At 43.1% G+C, this 22,180-nt stretch overlaps 1 protein-coding gene across 1 annotated transcript in view; it reads left to right on the forward strand.

Annotated features, from left to right (window-relative positions):
* LOC122938689 (V-type proton ATPase subunit d 2) overlaps positions 1-22,180 on the forward strand; it is a 42,227-nt gene that overhangs the window by 1,477 nt on the left and 18,570 nt on the right. The window contains exons 2-3 of the mRNA XM_044294382.1: positions 19,100-19,271; positions 20,989-21,167. Coding sequence (XP_044150317.1) covers positions 19,100-19,271; positions 20,989-21,167 — 351 coding nt within the window. The remainder of the gene's footprint in view (positions 1-19,099; positions 19,272-20,988; positions 21,168-22,180) is intronic.

Here is a 22,180-nt window from a genome sequence, read left to right on the forward strand (position 1 = left end):
TAAGTGCCCGAAGGGGCCATGGCTATAATACATGTATTAAAGTGTTAAATATTGATCGCCTTTCCTAATTATAGGTCAACAATATCTTATTAGTGGGGGTCTATCTCACGGCATCCCCGCCGATCCCCTGTTTCAAGCGGCCATGGGGCTCCAGTGAGCCCCACTGCCTCCTCACAGCTTACCAAGCACAGCGCCATACTTCGTATAGTGGCAGTGCTGGGTATTGCAGTTTAGACTTATTCACTTGAATGGAATTGAGCTGCGCCTAGGCCATGTAACCGACGGATCCAACCCTGCTATATTATCTCTCCTCAATTTCTACTTAAAGGGGTTGTCCTACGAAAAATATTTGACATTTTTCAAAGCAGCACCTGGATTTGAATACTTTTGCCACTGCAAGTAATTAAAATAATGAGTATAGTCAATAAAATGTATCTGTATAGCGCCACCTGCTGTTTGTTCTTTTCCCTATTTCTCTGTCCACCTCACTGAGGTGGTCACGTGCAAGGAGTTCAAATCTTCAACTGTCACCAGATATATCTTCTATTAGAAGCTGTGGCAGTTACAGGGAAAGGGCTACAGCAGAAATGACACACCCTTAGGGCTCATGCACACAAGCTTATTTTATGTCAGTGTCCGTTCCAGTTTTTTTTTTGTGGCCCTTATGCGGAACCATTCACTCCAATGTGGCTGTTAAAAACAGAAATGACTCTGTGTGCATTTTGTGTCTGTATGTCCGCATGTATGTTCCGCAAAAAAACGCGAGATTACACATTCACGCCGGCTGGCGTGGTGACGTATGACGTCATCACGCCAGTCGACGTGATGATGTAATCTCACACCGCACGGGATTTCGGCCGAGATCTTCAAGCAAGATGGAGGCTGGCGGCCGTCGTGAGCAAATGGAGGAGGTAAGTTAGAATTTTTTAGTTTTTTATACTATTTAACGATAAATCGATTCGCTGACACGAAGCACGAGGAAATGTGGCTTCTAGGCGAATCAAATTTATTCTGAAATTCAGATCGAATTCCACTTCGTGGGATTCGATTCGCTCATACTAGGTGGGCATTCACATGACCGTATGCGTTTTATGGTCTGCAAATCACAGATCCACAAAATATGGATGTGGTCTGTGTGCATCCCAAACTTTTTCCAAGACCCATTGAAAAAATGCCTATTTGTTTCTGCAAAACAGACAAGAACACGACATGTTCTATAATTTGCGTCTCGGCTGCACTTTTTTTGCAGCCTCATAGAAATGAATGGGTCCGTGTGCGATCCACAAAAAAATGTGGCTGGGAAGGGGACCAAAAATCCGCTCATGGGACTGCACCCTTACCAACACTAAAAATTGAAATTTCAGGACACTTAAGCCCCGCTCCTTGGACCACCTGTGAATTTCCCCAAAATGTCCCGCAATGCAGCCAAAATGCCCATTTTGGGGAGTGAATTATGCAAGCCGCTGGTGGGCCGATTCACCCAATTGTCCTGGCAAGTATGGTTTCCACCTCCCATAGTGTAGAGAGTTGGTGCCACCTTAAGCTATAACAGATATGGTGCATACGCCTTTAGTAGGAAATAATCTGTATGTCTATGGTTGGCAATTGTGAGTTCAGAATATGATTAACAGGGGGTTAAGGATGAGTTCACACTTCAGTTATTTGGTCAGTTATTTCCATCAGATATTGTGAGCCAAAACCAGGTGCAGGTCACAAACACAGAACAGGAGCAGTTCTTTCCATTATACCTTTTCTCTGAGTAGGCTTCACTACTGGGTTTGGTTCACAATAACTGATGGAAATAACTGACCAAATAACTGAAGTGTGAACTGAGCCTAATATATTTTTACTTTACCATTCTGCACTGGGAAGTAGTCAGACCATGACAAGTAATGTAAACCCCGTCATGCCTGATTGTCCCCAGGGACACAGTTCTTCGTATCCGCTCTAGGACACTATAGGAAGGGTCATATATCTGTCCATTCTAATTAACCAGCAATACCATCCTCTATATCAGTGCTGATATATATTGTGCCCCACAGACCAGACTCCACTGATGGGAAACCAGCACTCCAATATGCAGTATTTAAATAACAGATAATACCAGAGGTGGACTAGGAACTTAAAGTGGCCCTGGAAAAACCTAAAAGTGGCCCCATGATCTAGGTGGGTCCAAACTGAAAGAAGGCGGAACAACACAAGAAGGTGGGACCAACACATGTAGGCAGGGGAAACAGAAGTAGGCGGGGCAGCAATACTGTAGTGCAGGACAAAATACCACCCTAGCGGAACCAAATACCACAGTACAGCACAAAATACTGCCGCTCACACCACAGTATGAAACTGTATCATTGTCTTGAGGACAGTGACACAGTTGAATTTAGGAGGGCACTTTCGGCTGCTGGCCAGGTGCATAAGTGCCTGATGCTCCTACATACTTTATGTACCTGGCTGGTGGCCATGAGGAGGGCTTTGGCGGCCCTCTGGGCAACAACCCACCAGAAAATTTCCCTGTAGGGTCTATAGCCAATCTGCCCTTGGATAATACTGTCACATACAGTGAGGAACAGAAGTATTTGAACACCCTGCGATTTTGCAAGTTCTCCCACTTAGAAATCATGGAGGGGTCTGAAATTCACATTGTAGGTGCATTCCCACCCTGAGAGACAGAATTTAAAAAGAAAATGACATTGTATGATTTTTTAAGAATTTATTTGTCTTGCACTGCTGAACATAAGTATTTAAACACCTGAGGAAATCAGTGTTAATATTTGGTACAGAAGCTTTTGTTTGCAATTACAGAGGTCAAACATTTCCTGTAGTTCTTGACCAGGTTTGCACACACTTCAACAGGGATTTTGGCCCACTCCTCCACAGAGATGTCCCCTCGATCTGTCAGGTTACGGGGCTGTCGCTGAGCAACACAGAGTTTCAGCTCCCTCCAAAGATGTTCTATTGTATTTAGGTCTGGAGACTGGCTAGGCCACTCCAGAACCTTGATATGCTTCTTACGGAGACCCAGCCACGACCCATCTTCAATGCTCTGACTGAGGGAAGGAGGTTGTTGCTCAAAATCTCACAATAAATGGCCCCATTCATCCTCTCCTTAATACAGTGCAGTCATCCTGTCCCCTTCGCAGAAAAGCAACCCAAAGCATGATGTTACCACCCACCATGCTTTACAGTAGGGATGGTGTTCTTGGGATGCAACTCATCCTTCCTTTTCCTCCAAATACGATGAGTGAAGTTTAGACCAAAAAGTTCTACTTTGGTCTCATCTGACCATATGACTTTCTCCCATGCCTCCTCTGGATCATCCAGATGGTCATTGGCAAACTTCAGACGGGCCTGGAAATGTGATGACTTGAGCAGGGGAACCTTCCGTGCAATGCATGATTTGAAACCATGACAGCGTAGTGGTCTACCAACAGTGACCTTTGTAACTGTGGTCCCAGCTCTCTTCATGTCATTGACCAGCTCCTCCCTTGTACTTCTGGGCTGATTCCTCACCTTTCATCAGTGATACCCCACGAGGTGAGACCTTGCATGAAGTCGTCTTTAGCCTCTTCCATTTTCTAACAATTGCTTCAACAGTTGATCTAGCTGCTTGGCAATTGCCCCGTAGCCCTTTCTAGCCTTGTGGAGGTCCACAATTTTGTCTATGGTGTCTTTTGACAGCTCTTTGGTCTTGCCCATGGTAGTAGTTGGCGTCTGACTGACTGTGGGGTGGACAGGTGTCTTTAAAGAGCTCAGACAGGTGCTACTAAGTTAGTGAGTGGAGTAGAGGTGGACTTTTTAAAGGCACAGTAACAGGTCTTTGAGAGCCAGAATTCTTGCTGTTTCTCAGGTGTCCAAATACTTATGTTCAGCAGTGCAAGACAAATAAATTCTTAAAAAACCATATAATGTGATTTCTGAAAATGATGAATCACTGCCCCATGGACTCATCGCTAGAGTAGTGTATAATACCGAGCAGTAACTGTGTTACCTGGGACTGTCTAAATGGACAAGCTATTTTAATTAATTTCATATCGGCGCTGTTCGGGGGAGAGCATCGGGGCGTGGGGTGCTCCGGTGCTCATCTCGGGAGGGCTGCCTGGGGGGGAGGGGGTTCGGCTCTGGACCCGGGGGCCCCTTTATGGTGCTCTCTCCCCAAGGAGAGATAGTACCCCCCAAGTTTATTTCATAGAAATAGAACATATTTTTTTGATTTGGTGTTTATGGTAAAAGAAGAATCACAATGCAAGTCTTTTCCATTCTGAATATATTTATATATACTTTTATATGCTGTTATTTGACATTACTATATGTTGATGTCTTCTACTTTTTAGTCATTTGAAATTTTAAAAGGGAGATAACATTGGAGGGGGATCTGGGTCCGTGAAATAATGTGGAAAGCCCCTTTAAATTGATTGCTAGACAGGAGGTCGGCTGTTTATCGCCCAGAATACTTAGCTAAAGCTCTGTTCAAACTTCCAGAAAGCCTTCTCTTCTTTTTCAAAAGGCCAGCGGATTGTAAAAACAGATCTTAATGGATGTAAACTGAGGTCTTCCATGAGGATCCTTCACACCATTCAAATCAATGGTGAAAAAAATGTACAGCTGCTTTTCATCAAGTCTCCATTTTTTTGTAGGAAACCAAAGCGAAGTTAGCTGCGCTTCTCTTTCTGGCAAAATGGCGGATCCTGGCAGAATGGATACTAATCTGATGATTTCACACTACCCAGTGAAGTCAATGGGTATTTTAAATGATTCACCAGATTCCTTTTATCTGTTCTAAAAATGGAAGAGAAAAGCAGAACACCTGCCTGAAATGTGAACAGAGCCTTATACTCTCTATATTCTAATGTAATTGATGGATGATAGATCGATAGATGGATAAATAGATAACAGAGAGATAGATAGAAAGATTCCATGGCACATCCGTGAAACCAGTATATATGTTTGGCACTGTGACACTTTGTTTATTGCTTGAAAAAAGTCCCAGTAACAGGACTGAAACGTCGAATGGGCGAAAAAAGCACACTTTTTTTTTTACCACATATGGATGTGCCATGGAATCTTCCCTTTTACCTACCTGGATTATCGGTCAAGTTCCGCAGCCGCTGGCACGCCTTGCACTTTATACTTTTTTGACCAGTGCTGCGCTAATGTTTTCTTAGTAGATAGATAATAAATACTAGATAGAGATAGATAGATAATAAATACTAGATAGAGATAGATAGATAGATAGATAGATAGATAATAAATACTAGATAGATAGATAGATAGATAGATATAGATAGATAATAAATACTAGATAGAGATAGATAGATAGATAGATAGATAGATAGATAGATAGATAGATAGATAGATAATAAATACTGGATAGATAGATAGATAGATAGATAGATATAGATAGATAGATAATAAATACTAGATAGATAGATATATAGATAGTAGATAGATAATAAATAGTAGATGAATAGATAGATATGAAATAGATAGATATAGTAGATAGATGATAGATACATGATAACATATAGGTGATACCGACCCCGGGAGTGACCCCATTTCTCAACCCCCTATTTCCCACATGCTTTGGCAATACTAATGTATAACTTTAGACCTGCCAATAAAGCTTGATTGATTGATTGATTGATTGATAGACAGATAATAAATAGTAGATGGACAAAGATAGATAGTAGATAGATAAATAACAGAAAGATGATAGACAGAGACAGATAGATAGATAATAGATAGATATAGGCAGATAGCTGATAGATAGATAGATAGATAACAAATGAAATATAGATAGATAACAGATGATAAACAGACAGTTAGATATATGATTAGACAGTTAGATATATGATTAGATAGAAAGATAGATAGATAAGTTGGATAATTAGATGGCTATGAGATAGAAAGAATAGATAATTAGATAGAAAGATAGGAGATAGATAGATGGATAGATAGATAATTAGATAGTTGTCTATTTCTTTCTTCATTCGTCATTTAATGTCCCAGCTTAATGACACAGAACCTTGCACATCAGCTCTCACTACTCCCAGGCATCTCAAGCAGTACGACCTTTGCTGTGTTTTGGCAACAGAGTCCTCCTCTGGCCGGTGTGCAGCCCTTGATTACAGGACAAACATATCTTGGAGCTGAAGCAGTTTCTGCTGGTCCTGTTCAGTGTGGTTTGGTAATATCTTAAGACGTTCATCTCATCTAGCTGAGATGACTGACATTTATTTGGTTTTGTCTTTGCTAGACACTCAAGTCTTCCTCTCCTAGTGGATAACTGTTCTTGAAATCTTGGGTCTTATATTATAAACTAAAGCTGGCCAGTCGCTTCAGATTAATGTTGACAGAAAATGCAGATTTTGGCCGGACTGGTTAAGCATATCCCGATTCTTCAACGACAGCTGATGCTGTTGGATTTTGAGGTACCCAAGCCTTTTGTTCTCAGGGGAGATAAGCTGCCACCAGAGTAGTCAAGCAACAGATTACTCCCCTCCCCCAAACACATGCCAAGCACGCATTTGTATGGGGGCTTGGAAGGGTAGCTGCTCAGCTGACAGCTATATAAAGCGCTCAACGTAAGAGTCTTAAAATTTGTATTAAGAACAATTCTTGTCCTTTTGCCTGAACATCATTCCTCTCACTAAATTCAGGACTATATATAGGACCGCCAATTATTGCCATACCTTCATGACCATTCCTTATTCCCTGGTGTACATAGAGGAAAGGGAGCCCCACACCAAACATCAAAATGGGGACCCCCTTCTGCTGCAGGCTGGCACCATGACATCCCCAACTACCTGAGACAGGAGGAGGTTTGTTTGCCCCATCACCTTTTCATGATGTTTGAGTTGATTCTCCCTTGCATGCTAATGTTTTATGTTGTCCCAACACGTTCTCCCCACCCATTAAATTTGGGATAAGGCGGAGCTGGGCTGGGAGCCTTCTTTCTAGGGGCCACATAGCAGACCTCTATGGTACGTATGGGCTTGGCAATGCAGGTACCTAAGATCATAGCAGGATCTATTAGGGTGTTAAAATGTGCAATAAGCTTTATTAACCCCTTTTTTTTTTTCATTTTTGCGTTTAAATTTTTCTTCCCTATTTTCCGTGAGCCATAACTTTTTTTATATTTCCAGTCACAGAGCTGTATGAGGGATTATATTTTGGGGGACAAGTTGTACTTTCTAATGCCACCATTAATTATGGCATAAAATGTACTGGGAAGCGGGGGAAAAATTCCAAATGGGGTGGAATTGGGAAAAAAAACGCAATCCCTCCACGATTTTACGGGTTTTGTTCCCACGGTGTTTTGTTTACGGAAAAACTGACCCATGCCCTTCATTCTCTGGGTCAGTACGATTACAACGATACCCCATATGTATAGGTTTTTTATGTGTAAATAGTGTAAAAATGATATTGTATGGAGGGGCACTCAAATATCAGGGGGCCCCGGACAATAAAGTGAGTATAAAATGATAGACAAAATAGTCATTTAATGAACAACAATAAAACCTAAATGAGGCACATGTACATAAAAATGAAAATAAAATATAAAGATAAGAATAAAATAGCTAAAAGCATGCGCAATGGTGCACCACACATAAAGTTCTGTTCGGTAGCCAGAAGTAGCGAATGAGTGGCTAGTAGGGCCCTATAGATCAGGATAGGTAACGTAACCCCTAATATGGGGACACAATGAGCAGGAATCAAATGTATAGGTGATTCCAGAAATGTCACTTAAATCCGTAACACCTATGGTATGACCTAGGGCAGTGATGGCGAACCTATGGCACGGGTGCCAGAGCCGGCACTCAGAGCCTTCTCTGTGGGCACCCACACTGTGAAAAAAGTCTATGGTGTACCAATAAGCCTTAGACTTTTCCTGCCATTCATCAGTGCAGGGAGCGCTATAAACAGCACAGGCAGGGCACTGAATGTAGGCAGGCTTTAATAGCTAAATGATAAAGTACATGGAATATATACTATATTGAACTATAGTATTCAGGTTAAATTGCCGTGTTGGCACTTTACGATAAATAAGTGGGTTTTGGGTTGCAGTTTGGGCACTCGGCCTCTAAAAGGTTCGACATCACTGACCTAGGGAATGACTCATGCAATGTGCATATTAAAGTTGATAAGATGAAAACATGCCACTTGTGGTCGTGTCTTCCAAACAATCTCTCTTGTAACATGGATGTGTCCAAGTCAATTGGGTGCGACCATCTCTTAGCAAAGTAATATGGTAAAGATGTTATACATTACCACTTGGTGGTTCGTCAATGGTCAAGTGCCTGGCTGGCACTAGAATGTTATACGTTACCGCCAGGTAGGAGAGTGATTGCCGGGTGTCTCCTCTCTCTCTACCGTCCGGACTCACTACGGCGTCCCATGTGGTCTCGCGATCCTGGCGTCCTACGTCAAATTAATTTAAACTTTGAGAATTTCTTTTTCTTTTTTTTACATCACCATATTCTGACCCCCATAACTTTTTATATACTTATGTCTACTGAGCTATTTAGGGGCTCATTTTTTGCTGGGCAATTCATAATTTTTATTGATACCATTTTGGAGTGTGCATAACTTTTGGATCACATTTTATTTAATTTTTTGGGGTAGGAGAAGCAATGAAAAAATAGCAAATCGGCCATTTTGACACTTTTTTCCGTTACGACATTCGCCGTATTTGATATATATATATATATATTTTTATGTATTTTTTAAATATTATGGGCGTTTTCGGTTGCGGTGATACCCAGGATGTTTATATTTATTGTTATTTAGTTTTGTTTTTTTATTATACGGAAAGGGGGTTGATTTAAACCTTTATCTATTTTTTATTTTTCTTTACTTTTGTAAAAAAAATATATCATCATTTTAAGGCTCATAAATGACCCTATAAATAATGTTTTTGTATTTTTTATTTTGACCTGTAAGGGTTTTAAAAAATGACAATTTCTTAGCATTTTGCTCATTTCTTATGTTGCGTGAGCATTCAGGTGCCGTGATCTCACTTGATCACGGCATCTAAAGCATTTAATTAACTGAAACAGCCATGATGCCCGCTGCACGTGGGAGCGAAAGGTCCAGCAAAATAACAATATGCAACATTTTGACCCTATGCAAGTCAAAAACAGGGATTTTTTTTATTATGCTGGATTAATAATTTCACTGCAGTGCAGGGCAAATCCAGTCAAGTGGCCATTGCACTACTGAATCAGCTCACCATCCACTCCCACCTTTTCCTTGTTTTATAATGGATATTGATGTTATGAAGCAAGACAAATATACAAATGTACTACTATCCCCTTCATCCACCCCTCCCTCTCCCTTCTCCAACCACCCAGCACCCTTACTCACATAAAACAAGTAATATATATAATATAGCTTACAGTGAATTACTGTAAATACTTACAGTTCTGAAGACTCCAGCAGGCTCAGGATCAGTGCTCTGGGCAGCTGGGCTCAGAGCTGGAACTGGGCACCGCTCTGCAGTTCAGGAAAGAGACCGGGGCTCACCCTAGCATTGCAGTGCCTCCGTGTGACGTCCCGGCGTGCGGCGTACACAAGGGGCAGGGGAGATTGGGAGGAGGAGCAAGCATGTACAGCATTTTTCACCCTATAAGATGCACCGGCCCATAAGATGCACCTAGGTTTTAGAGGGGAACAATAAGACCCCCAATGTTAATCAGACCTCAGCTAACAGCCCCAATAAGATCCCCAATGTTAATAAGACCCCAATACGACCTCAGATCAGACCCCCAATCAGACCTCAGCTCAGACCCCAATATGAATGACCCCCAATCAGACCTCAGATAAGAGCCCCATGCCTCTCATCATCCCCCAGCAGCCTCTCCATCAGCCCCCAGTGCCTGTCATCAGCCCCAGTGCCTCTCATCTTCCTCCCGTACCTTTCATCAGCCCCAGCATCCTCTCCATCAGCCCTCAGTGCCTCTCATTGGCCCCAGTGCCTCTCATCTGCCCCCAGTGCCTCTCATCAGCCCCCCAGCAGCCTCTCCATCAGCTCCCAGTGTCTCTGATCAGCCCCCAGCAGCCTCTCCTTTGCCCCCAGTGCCTCTCATCAGCCCCCAGTGCCTCTCATCAGCCCACAGTGCCTCTCCTTTGCCCCCAGTGCCTCTCATCAGCCCCCAGTGCCTCTCATCAGCCCACAGTGCCTCTCATCTGCCCCTAGTGCCTCTCATCAGCCCCCAGCAGTCTCTCCATCAGCTCCCAGTGTCTCTGATCAGCCCCCAGCAGCCTCTCCTTTGCCCCCAGTGCCTCTCATCAGCCCACAGTGCCTCTCATCAGCCCCCAGCAGTCTCTCCATCAGCTCCCAGTGCCTCTCATCAGCCCACAGTGCCTCTCATCAGCCCCCAGCAGCCTCTCCATCAGCTCCCAGTGCCTCTCATCAGCCCCCAGTGCCTCTCATCAGCCCCCAGCAGCCTCTATCAGCCCCCAGTGCCTCTCATCAGCCCCCAGTGCCTCTCATCAGCCCCAGTGCCTCTTATCAGCACCCAACAGCCTCTCCATCAGCCCCCAGTGCCTCTCATCTGCCCCAGTGCCTCTCATCAGCACCCAGCAGCCTCTCCATCAGCCCCCAGTGCCTCTCATCAACCCCCAGTGCCTCTCATCTGCCCCCAAAAAACACTTTTCCTGCTCCTGGACACTGCCCGCCTGCAGCTCCTCTCCTCCAAAGCAATTTGCATCTGCTGTCGGCTGTGCAAGGCTGCGCACAGCGTGACATCACAGAGCGCCTTACGCCTGTGCGCAGCCCTACACAGCCGAGGACCAGGAAGCGGTGACTACAAGGCCTCCACTGCTTCCTGGTCCTCCGGTGCTCAGACTCAGACAAGACTCGGCCGTTTTTACTGTGCTTTAGAGCGGCCTGGGGGGCACCCTGCCCAGTGGATAATTGCTAACGGATTAATATTATAAGTTATTGTTGAAGGGTTAATACCAAGTTTCACTCCTTTAAAATGTTTACTCAGATGATATTTGTGCACTGTGAATCCAAAAAAGTGATATATAGAAACAAGATAGGTAGTACTGGCAATTTTTTTATGTTGCCGGGGGATGAGCTAGTCCCACCCTCTTAGTTAGGAGTCTTTGCTGAGCCGGCCTAGGACAAGGATGTGTATGTGTGAGTAGATCATAACTAGGCCTATTCCAGGAAACCTTCATCCCTGAGACTGAAAGCTGCCGGAGAAGCAACTGAACCAAGAGACTACCCCTCAGACAAAGAGAACAGACATTTATAGATGGTTGAAAACCGCTTAAAGCCATGCTGGATTGTGCTAGTAAGATAAATGCATCTTTATGGCAACAGACTTTACTGCTTTTGGAAAGGGTTACTTACCTCCGATAAACAACACACTTCTGAGATCGACTGGCCATCCAAATCTAAAGGCTCGCTAGCGGAGAAGACGGCTGCTATTACATGCAGTGATCTCCTCCCCAGCATGGGGAGGAACGATCACTATGCCATCGCTTGTCCCCATGCTATGTAAATGTTTGCCAGCAGCAGATTGTTATTACACAGCATGATCTGCCACCAGCAAATAAAGATTTTCAAACATACTGAAAGACTCCGATTGCTTGATGAATTCGGTAATCGGCAGCAGTATTAGACTGCCATATCATTGCTAATGAGCATTCCTGCGAACGCTCGTTAATCATAAACAGGCTTAAGTTCTGCGCCCCACAGACGGGCTTTGCAGAACGTGTAAATGGTAATAGAATGTGGTTATTTGGAAGATTGCAAAGTGTATCTAGAGAGACTCAGGAAGGACACCTACCATCATTGCCACCTCCTATATACAACCTTTGGAAGAATCCTGCTGTGTATGTACTACAACCTCCATCATCTACTCAGTAAAGAGAGACTTTATTTATTATAAACAAATGGTCTAGTTATCAACCCCCAACATCCATCCGCCAGTCCTCCTCCCACTCTCCTGTCTTGCACCCTACCACACATACCACCATCAAGGGCACCTGGGCCACCACCAGGCAGGAGCCCCCCAAAAAGTTTAGGATGTGCCCCGAAGGAATAAAGGATGTACGCTTCCATCACTGCATGGCCCAGAGAGCGCCAGATTGAGCACTACTACTCCCATCTGTACCATACCACCACTCCTGTCCTCTACACTGCTCCCTTCTCGGGCCTGATGCATGCCTCCCAACTTTTTGTACTGTCAAAGAGGGACACTTGTGGGTCACTGCGTGAAAGTCCATGTTTCCTGCACATCTATACACTTATCGTTTTCTTTATGCACAATAGCGCAAAAATAATCTCAATAGAGAAATTTGTAAAAACCAAATTGCATCAAACAATGAAATGATGTACAAGATGAGGGTCTAATATACAGAGAGGAACCAGACAAACACTTTCTGGATCAATATTGTAATTGTAAAATTGAAAATCTATCCCTCAGATTAAAAAGAGGGACATTGAAGGAGGAAAGCGGGACAGAGGGTAGGGACTGTCCCTTCAAAAGAGGGAGACGCTCGGGAGGTCGGCTCATGCACAAATATTTTGAATACAACTCTTTAATTTGGTGTCTCTTGACATTGTATTGCAAAGTAATTGATTACAACCAAATGAATGAAGACTTTACATACCCTGATACTGAGGATAATGGGCTCTGGTTTTTCAGGATTTTAAAAGAAAATGTGACACCATTTTTTTTTCTGCCAGTTAAAACCAGATAGTAACACATCTCTTTTTTATAATCAGTTTTTATTTTCTGATTGTAGATTTTTAAATTCTATTTCCTAAACTTGATTATGAGGGCGGCCATCTTGCCTGAGCTGTTCTTAACAGCATTTAGAACGCATTAAGAAAATTGCTTTACGGCAGCCCCATGGGCTATAGACACCTCATTGACTTCTATGGGAGAGTCTTCTAGGCATGCTCTGTGACCTGTGCAGGGCTCATTGTACAAGGAAAGAATAGATAGGCTTAGAAAATCACCTATTGTGAATGGTGGATCCTGTCTTATCTATACACAAAGGTGATAACATTACAGACAGGATTAGAATGGCAGATAAGCAGGTAACTGCAGTAAAGCTATCTGTATGGACCAAGAAGTAGTATTATTAGACCTAGTGGCCAGTGTGAAAACTTTAGGTTTTTATTTAGATGTTGAGATGTAAAATTAAAAATAACATCATCAATTCTTTAAAAATATATTCTTTAAAAACATGATTTAAACAATACGTCATTTTCTTTAAAGGGTTTGTCTCACTTCAGCATATGACATTTTTCATATAGAGGAAATTAATATAAGCAATTTACTAATGTATTATTATTGTCCATATTGCCTCCTTTGCTGGCTTCATTTATTTTTCCATCACATTATACACAGCTCGTTTCCATGGTTACGACCAACCTGCAATTCATCAGTGGTGGCCGTGCTTGAACACTATTGTAAAAAGTGTCGGCCATGGGAGCTCACACAGCTTGGTGCTTTTTCCTATAGTGTGCAAGCACGACCACCTCTGATGGATTGAAGGGTGGTTGTGACCATGGAAATAAGCAGCGTATAATGAAATAGAAAAATGAATCCAGCCAGCAAAGGAAGCAATATGGATAATAACAATACATTAGTAATTGGCTTGTATTAACTTTCTCTACATAATAAATGCTAATTGATGAGGTGACACAACTCTTTTAAGGCCCCTTTCACACGGGGGAGTATTCCGCGCGGGTTGAAAGCATTGCACCCGCACTGAATCCGGACCCATTCATTTCTATGGGGCTGTGCACACGAGCAGTGATTTTCACGCATCACTTGTGCGTTGCGTGAAAATCGCAGCATGCTCCTCTTTGTGCGTTTTTCACGTAACGCAGGCCCCATAGAAATGAATGGGGTTGTGTGAAAATCGCAAGCATCTGCAAGCAAGTGCGGATGCGGTGCGATTTTCACCTTAATCAACTTGCTCGCGCAGCCGGCATCTCTTCTGTCTTCTTCTTTGCTGTGTGCAGGAAAAGGACCTGTGGTGACGTCACTCCGGTCATCACATGATCCATCACCATGGTAAAAGATCATGTGACGGACCATGTGATGACCGGAGTGACGTCACCACAGGTCCTTTTCCTGCTCACAGCAAAGAAGAAGACAGAAGAGATGCCGGCTGCGCGAGCAAGTGGATTAAGGTGAAAATCGAGGTAAATTTTTTGTTTTGTTTTTTAACCCCTCCAGCGCTATTGTACTATGCATTCTGTATTCAGAATGTATTATTTTCCCTTATAACCGTGTTATAAGGAAAAATAATACAATCTACAGAACACTGATCCCAAGCCCGAACTTCTGTGAAGAAGTTCGGGTTTGGGTGCCAAACATGACGATTTTTCTCACGCGCGTGCAAAACGCATTACAATGTTTTGCATTCGCGCAGAAAAATAGCGCATGTTCCGCAACGCACCCGCACCTTTTCCCGCAACGCCCGTGTGAAAGAGGCCTAAGCCTTCCTTCTGTTCTCACAATGACCTGCATTGATTTATACATATTTCCCATAATCTCGTCATTTCTTCATACTGATTCTTTTGGAATATGTAGCGATGGCATGAGGCAAAAACTGATGATAATGTATTTGTGAAGTATTCTTTTATATATATATATATATACAGTACAGACCAAAAGTTTGGACACACCTTTTCTCATTCAAAGAGTTTTCTTTATTTTCATGACTATGAAAATTGTAGATTCACACTGAAGGCATCAAAACTATGAATTAACACATGTGGAATTATATACATAACAAAACAGTGTGAAACAACTGAAAATATGTCATATTCTAGGTTCTTCAAAGTAGCCACCTTTTGCTTTGATTACTGCTTTGCACACTCTTGGCATTCTCTTGATGAGCTTCAAGAGGTAGTCACCTGAAATGGTTTTCACTTCACAGGTGTGCCCTGTCAGGTTTAATAAGTGGGATTTCTTGCCTTATAAATGGGGTTGGGACCATCAGTTGCGTTGTGGAGAAGTCAAGTGAATACACAGCTGATAGTCCTACTGAATAGACTGTTAGAATTTGTATTATGGCAAGAAAAAAGCAGCTAAGTAAAGAAAAACAAGTGGTCATCATTACTTTAAGAAATGAAGGTCAGTCAGTCCGAAAAATTGGGAAAACTTTAAAAGTAAGGGCTATTTGACCATGAAGGAGAGTGATGGGGTGCTGCGACAGATGACCTGGCCTCCACAGTCACCGGACCTGAACCCAATCGAGATGGTTTGGGGTGAGCTGGACAGCAGAGTGAAGGAAAAAGGGCCAACAAGTGCTAAGCATCTGTGGGAACTCCTTCAAGACTGTTGGAAGACCATTTCAGGTGACTACCTCTTGAAGCTCATCAAGAGAATGCCAAGAGTGTGCAAAGCAGTAATCAAAGCAAAAGGTGGCTACTTTGAAGAACCTAGAATATGACATATTTTCAGTTGATTCACTCTTGTTTGTTATGTATATAATTCCACATGTGATAATTTATAGTTTTGATGCCTTCATAGTCATGAAAATAAAGAAAACTCTTTGAATTAGAAGGTGTCCAAACTTTTGGTCTGTACTGTATATATATATATATATATATATATGAGAGAGAAAGCGATAAGAATTAACTTAAAGGGGTTATTCCATGACTAGTGTAAAAAATAAGAATCCGACATCATATAGTACATGACAATCTCTTTCTAAAAAAGCTAGAACCAGCCCTGTACATCAAATGGATCCAGAGATCTCTCCATTCATTGCTCTGCTAGATTTATATCAAGCTGACAGCTCACGGGGAGTGTCCTTTCTGCTGCAGCTAAGGGTGTGTGTCTCAGCTCTCCCTATCACAGCTCAGGAGGCAGTTGAAGGATGAAACTGAGCATGTGCAGCCTTCTCATTGAGCCGGACAAAGAAATATGAAATTAAGTGGTGCTATACAGATACATTTTATTCAATAACTCCGTGGCTATACAACATTTTTAATTACATGCATTTACAAAAATATTCAGATCCAGGTGCTGGTTTGAAAACTGCTGAATATTTCTCGTAGGACAACCCCTTTAAATACATTATCAGTTTTTTTCCTTTGAATGCCTTAAAGGGGTTGTCCAGGTTCAGAGCTGAACCCGGACATACCTCCATTTTCACCCAGGCAGCCCCCCTGACTTGAGCAATGGAGCAGTTCATGCTCTGATGCAAAGGCATTTTGCGGAGAACCAGGCTCTCCATGGGGCTGCCAGGAAGTCCAGTGACGTCACCGGCACTGATGGGTGGGCTTTAGCACTGCCCTAGCCTGTAAAACGGCTGGGGCAGCGCTAAAGCACGCCCATCAGAGCCGTTGACGTCACCGAACACACTGCCGGGCGGGAGCTTCCACCCGGCAGTGTGTTATTGTAAACAAAAGAGCCCTTGCCCTGCGCAATCTAGCGCCGGGCAAGGGAGCGCATCGGAGCATGAGATTCTCCAATGCTAAAATCAGGGGTGCTGCCTGGGTGAAATTATGGGTATGTCAGGGTTCAGCTCTGAACCCGGACAACCCCTTTAACGTGCTCTTCTGAGGTCTATGGTTAATTATCGGAAAAATAATAAATGTATCCAGTGATAATAGGCTGTGTTCTGTTATATTTATATCCCTGTGTACACTAAGACAGACATCAGGAATAAGTCAAGCAAACAGCTGAGAACTAGATCTCAGAACTATTTTCCATGTTCCAGAAACAACATATGAGTCAATAACTCACAGTCCCTGTCATGTGGTCACTAAGATTAGAAACAATAAAGACGTCTTTCATGAAACATTCATTAACTGGAAATGATAGCATTGTTCTCCCAAGTGCTTAAGTTTGTGGTCTGTTTTATAGTTAGTTTTAACATTTCTCCACGGTGAACATCTTCAGATAATGAGATTTGTACTGGTTTTGCTTTTTCATTAGATGTTAGCAGAAAGTGTTTATTGGGTTTATAGGAATAAAATTATATCTGATACATTTTTGATACCAGACAGTTGTTCAAATATCATTCATGCTTTACACCACGTACCAGAGTTTGTGGCTTCATACACTGATTCACACCAGATTAAATCTGAAAAAAACCTAACATTCACTATAATCCAATATTCATAGGTCAGGTATGTCAAAACATTAAAGGGGGTTTTAACGTGGAAGGCCTATCCTTGAGTCATCAATGTTTAAAAGGTGGGGTCTGAAGGAGTAGCTGTCTTGTAAATGAAGGGGAAGAACTAGGGCCTCATGATTGTGTTTATTGGTGGGGATCTTGGAGGTCAGTCCTCCACCAGTCAAACATTAATTAGGATAGGCCATGATTTTTTTATTTCTATTTTACACAATAGAGTCACATTATTATGACCACTTCCTACTTTCGAAGTCGGCATGATGTAGCCCATGAAGGACGTCACTTATGGTGATCTGGCTTGGTGGGTATATAAGGTGTGCGATAGGCTGTCTGTACAAATATACCTCGTTGCTGTCATGGGTAAAATTGGCGATTTATCAGAGTTGCAAAAAGCAATGATTATTGTCTTTTGAGTCAAGGGTGGCAGAATTTCTGAAACTGTGCAGTTTGTGAACTGCTCACGTCCTGCTGTGGTGAAAGTGCATAGTGAGTGGACAAGTGTCACCATTGTGAATAAGCAAAGTGGAAACTGAAGAGCACCACCTGCCACTATCGTGAACATTGGCTATGAAGATGCCTGAGGGCAGACCGACATGCTACAGTGGAGAAGCTCACCAACAAAATGAACTCAGGGCCTACCAGACGTGTGTCTAAAACACCAGTTCAGTGAATTCTACTGTGTATGGGGCGCCGAAGCAAACAAATGATCACTGCACATTCTGCTAAAAAAGCTTCAATTTTTGCATCAGTATTGGAACCGGACCTCCAGTGAACAAACACCCTACAACCATTGCTGGAAGAACACAAGCTGGTGGTGGCAGCGTTATGGTCAGGGGAATGTTTTTGTGGCATTCTCTGGCCCGCTCATCCACGTGGAAGGCACTCTCAATCGATTTGAGTATGAATCCATCCTTGAAGATCACATACACCTATACATGCTGATTGTCTTCCCTTTGGGATCCCCCAGCAAGACAATGCAACATGTCACATGGGTACAAAAGTCTAACATTGGTTAAAAGAGCATGATCCAGACTTCCTTGTCCCCCTAATTCCCCAGACTTGAACCTAATTGAGCATCTGTGGAACCACCTCAAACGTCATGGTTGCTCTATAGATCCTCCTCCACACACCCTCCAGCACCTGTGGAATGCACTGCAGTCAGCATGGCTCCCGATGCCTGTGACAACCTACCAGGACCTTATTGAGTCACCCTCAGCCTGTTTAGCTTCTGTCCATGCTGCACACAGTGGTTACTCTGGATATTAACTGGTGGTCATAATAATGTGACTCGACTGTGTATATAGCACCAACATATACTCTATTCCACAGCACTGTACAGAGATTGTCATCACTCACATTGGTCCCTGTCCCCCTAGGGGCTCAGTCTAGATTCCAAATTAATCAGTATGTTTTTGGGGTCAAGAAGCTGGAGTTCCCAGAAGAAACCCACACAAACATAAGAGAGAACATACAAACGCCATGCAAATGTTACCTTTGGTCAGATCTGAACCCAGAACTCCAGTGCTGCAAGGTACCAGGGCTAACCATTGACCCACCTGTCATTTTCATTGCAAAAAAGCAAAATATATCCCAAACAAAACAAAAAAAAATGTAAAAATGTTTTTTACAGCACTTGCTGCATATGTAAATGGCCTGACTCCATGCAAGAGTCAGATTGGAAATTATAGGGCTATTCATATAGTGTTATATCGAGGTGGTCTATGTCCAACACTGAGGAGTATGCTGGGACTATATAGGCAATGGGAAATACATGAATGTATGAATACATAGGATACAATGTGCCATGTTTTGAAACATGGGGGTTTGAGGATTGCCAAAATTATTTAGCATATCTCACAAACAACAGTTCAGCCCAGAAGACTAAGCATCTCATTCTCAATATTAATATGTATTTGCCTATAAAGCGTCACAATGTATCTGGGATCTGATATGATCTATTTACCTCCTGCCATTTTAGACCTGAAGCTGCATTTGCAGTCCACAGACTATGGACACTTCCTGGCAAATGAGACTGGACAACTCACAGTATCTGTAATTGATGGAAAGCTGAAACAGAAGCTTATGGCTGAATTTCACTACTTCAGAAACCATGCTTTTGAACCACTTGCCACGTTTCTAGATTTTATCACGTAAGTAGCAGATTCATGGAATGTTCTTTAAAAATATAAATTTTCTGGAGTTTACCATGACCATGTACCTTCAGAAGGGCTGGATTATAGGGAAACCACATGGGGGACTTCATCAACTTGGGAGACCAAGGAGGTCTCTACCACACAACCTCTTGATGGCTATTTGGTCATTCTAAGCAGTCAAGAGGTGGTTTTGGATGCATGTGGCTTTCCCTTTTAAATTCTATAGAGTCACTTTGCTTAACTGTCTCCAAAACACCCATACACATCAGTGGATAGGCACCTTGCATGTGTGGCCACCTCTTACATATGTGGTTGTGATAGGAGGTAGGAAGAGTCCACATCCGCAAGGTGGTATGGGGACCCGTACCAGTCATAATTAGACTCTGACATTCAGGGATTCAGTAAATTAGTTAGTGATAAGTTAGTTAGCAACTTAGCACAGACTGTGGGGTTTGTGGTAAGTCTTTCAGTTTTTTCAGGTGCAAATATGCACTGTTATGGAGGCTCATACCCTTGATGCTTCTTGGCTCCCTCCGGTGGGGATGACAGCCCCCTGGCTTACCCATTCCTCTTCTCCAGACTTTCAGCAGTTTAGGCACCTTTCTCCTGCTCCCCAGAGGGCCTGAGAATCGCTGCTCCGTCCACTCTTCAGGCTTTGGCCTATTTTCTGGTGCACTGCTTCCTTTTGCCCATATGGAGCATGTGTTTACTTAAAGAGCCGATACGAGCACACCCTAATTAGTTACAGCTTTTATAAGACCTCCTTGGGGTAGTTAAGGCACCTAGTCCTTGTAAAGATGGTGCTTGAGCAATAGTTTCTAGTAGCTAGAGTCCTACAAAGATGTGCCATACTTCTGTCCATTGACTTGTGCACTTCTGAATTTGACCCTTTGCTGCCTGACCTCTGTACTGACCCTGAGCTGCTTGCCCTGACCTCGGACTATTTACTAGATTTTACTAACACCGCCTGCCCTGATCTCAGCTGGTCCCTGATTACGGTTTTTCCTGATCCCTTGGAGCTCCACATCAGTGTCTCTTGACCCCCGTGGGAGAGCAGTCTACTGAACAAAGACTACTCCAAGATGTAGTGGCCTGGTGGTTCCCCTAGAGCAGTGATGGCGAACCTTTTACAGACCGAGTGCCCAAACTGCAACATAAACCCACTTATTTATCGCAAAGTGCCAACACAGCAATTTACCTTGAATACTACAGTCCAATATAGTATATCTTCCATGTACTTTATCATTTATCTACAATATCCTGCCTACATTCAGTGCACTGCCTGTGCTGTTCATGGTGCGCCCTGCGAGAAGTCTAAGGCATATTGGTACAACATAGACGTTTTCCAGGGTGCGGGTACCCACAGAGAGGGCTCTGAGTGCCGACTCTGGCACCCGTGCCATAGGTTCGCCATCACTGCCCTAGAGCGTAATGCAGATCCGTGTAAAGTGGCTAAAGGGTAAAGACCAGGGTCCACTTTTATAACACCCTTAATATCCCCAAGTCAAATCTGCTCAGAATGTCCAATGGCTCTGGTTAAGGGCCCTAGAATCCTGAAAAGCCTAAGCACCCTCTCCGGAGTATTATGCCGGAGTATTATGTGATATCGAAATATAGAGAAGATGAATGATCCTTTTTCTTTTCAAAGTGACAGAAGGTATTTAAATAGGTTTAGCTCTGTTGAGCACTGACCTTATTCCATTATTCTCTGCAGGTACAGCTACATGATTGATAATATCATCCTGCTAATCACAGGAACTTTACACCAGAGGCCTATTTCTGAGCTGGTTCCTAAGTGCCACCCACTGGGCAGTTTCGACCAGATGGAAGCAGTCAACATTGCACAGACTCCGGCAGAACTATTCAATGCAATCATTGTGGACACTCCTCTTGGTTTGTGCAATTTCTTACCAAGTTTATATTACACAATAAAAAACATAACGCTAGGGCCATAGAGTGACATAAGATCGCAATATCCCACTACTACATTGCACCTAATAATAGTGAATGTGATTGTGTTGTGACTTGCAAGTTTCTGCAACTGCGACATTACAGTTGGTAGAGATCTAAACCTAAAGAATTTCTGTGCATCCACATTCATTAACATTAGGGGCAACTAGCAGAGCAACATGTACACCTTAGGCTACTTTCACACTAGCGTTCGATCGGATCCGTTCTGAACGGATCCGCTCATATTAATGCAGACGGTGGCTCCGTTCAGAACGGATCCGTTTGCATTACCATGAACAAAAAAAAAAACGGATCCGTTTTGACTTTACATTGAAAGTCAATGGGGGACGGATCCGTTTGAAAATTGAGCCATACTGTGTCAACTTCAAACGGATCCGTCCCCATTGACTTACATTGTAAGTCTGGACGGATCCGTTTGCCTCCGCACGGCCAGGCGGACACCCGAACGCTGCAAGCAGCGTTCAGGTGTCCGCCTGCTGAGCGGAGCGGAGGACAAACGCTGCCAGACTGATGCATTCTGAGCGGATCCGTATCCACTCAGAATGCATTAGGGCTGGATGGATCAGTTCGGGGCCGCTTGTGAGAGCCTTCAAACGGAACTCACAAGCGGAGCCCCGAACGCTAGTGTGAAAGTAGCCTTAAAGGGGTATTCTGGTTTTCACCTATCCACAGGCGAAAGTGGTCTCAACAATATATCATCAATGTGGCTTACAAAGAACATGGGTGAGATTTATTAAGACCAGCATTTCATACACTAGTCTTAAAAAAGTACTCAAATTTTTTTATTCCCTGACTTGTTAGAAAGGTACATGATGTAAACTGCAGTGAGCGTAATTTTCTTATCAGTGACTGTATTTGAGAGTTATCCACTCCTTTCTAATCCTCAGCTGTGTCATGTGACCAACTCTCAGATTTTCCAAACAACACAGCATCTT

This window comes from Bufo gargarizans, chromosome 5 (genome assembly GCF_014858855.1).
Source record: "Bufo gargarizans isolate SCDJY-AF-19 chromosome 5, ASM1485885v1, whole genome shotgun sequence".
Lineage (NCBI taxonomy): Eukaryota > Metazoa > Chordata > Amphibia > Anura > Bufonidae > Bufo > Bufo gargarizans.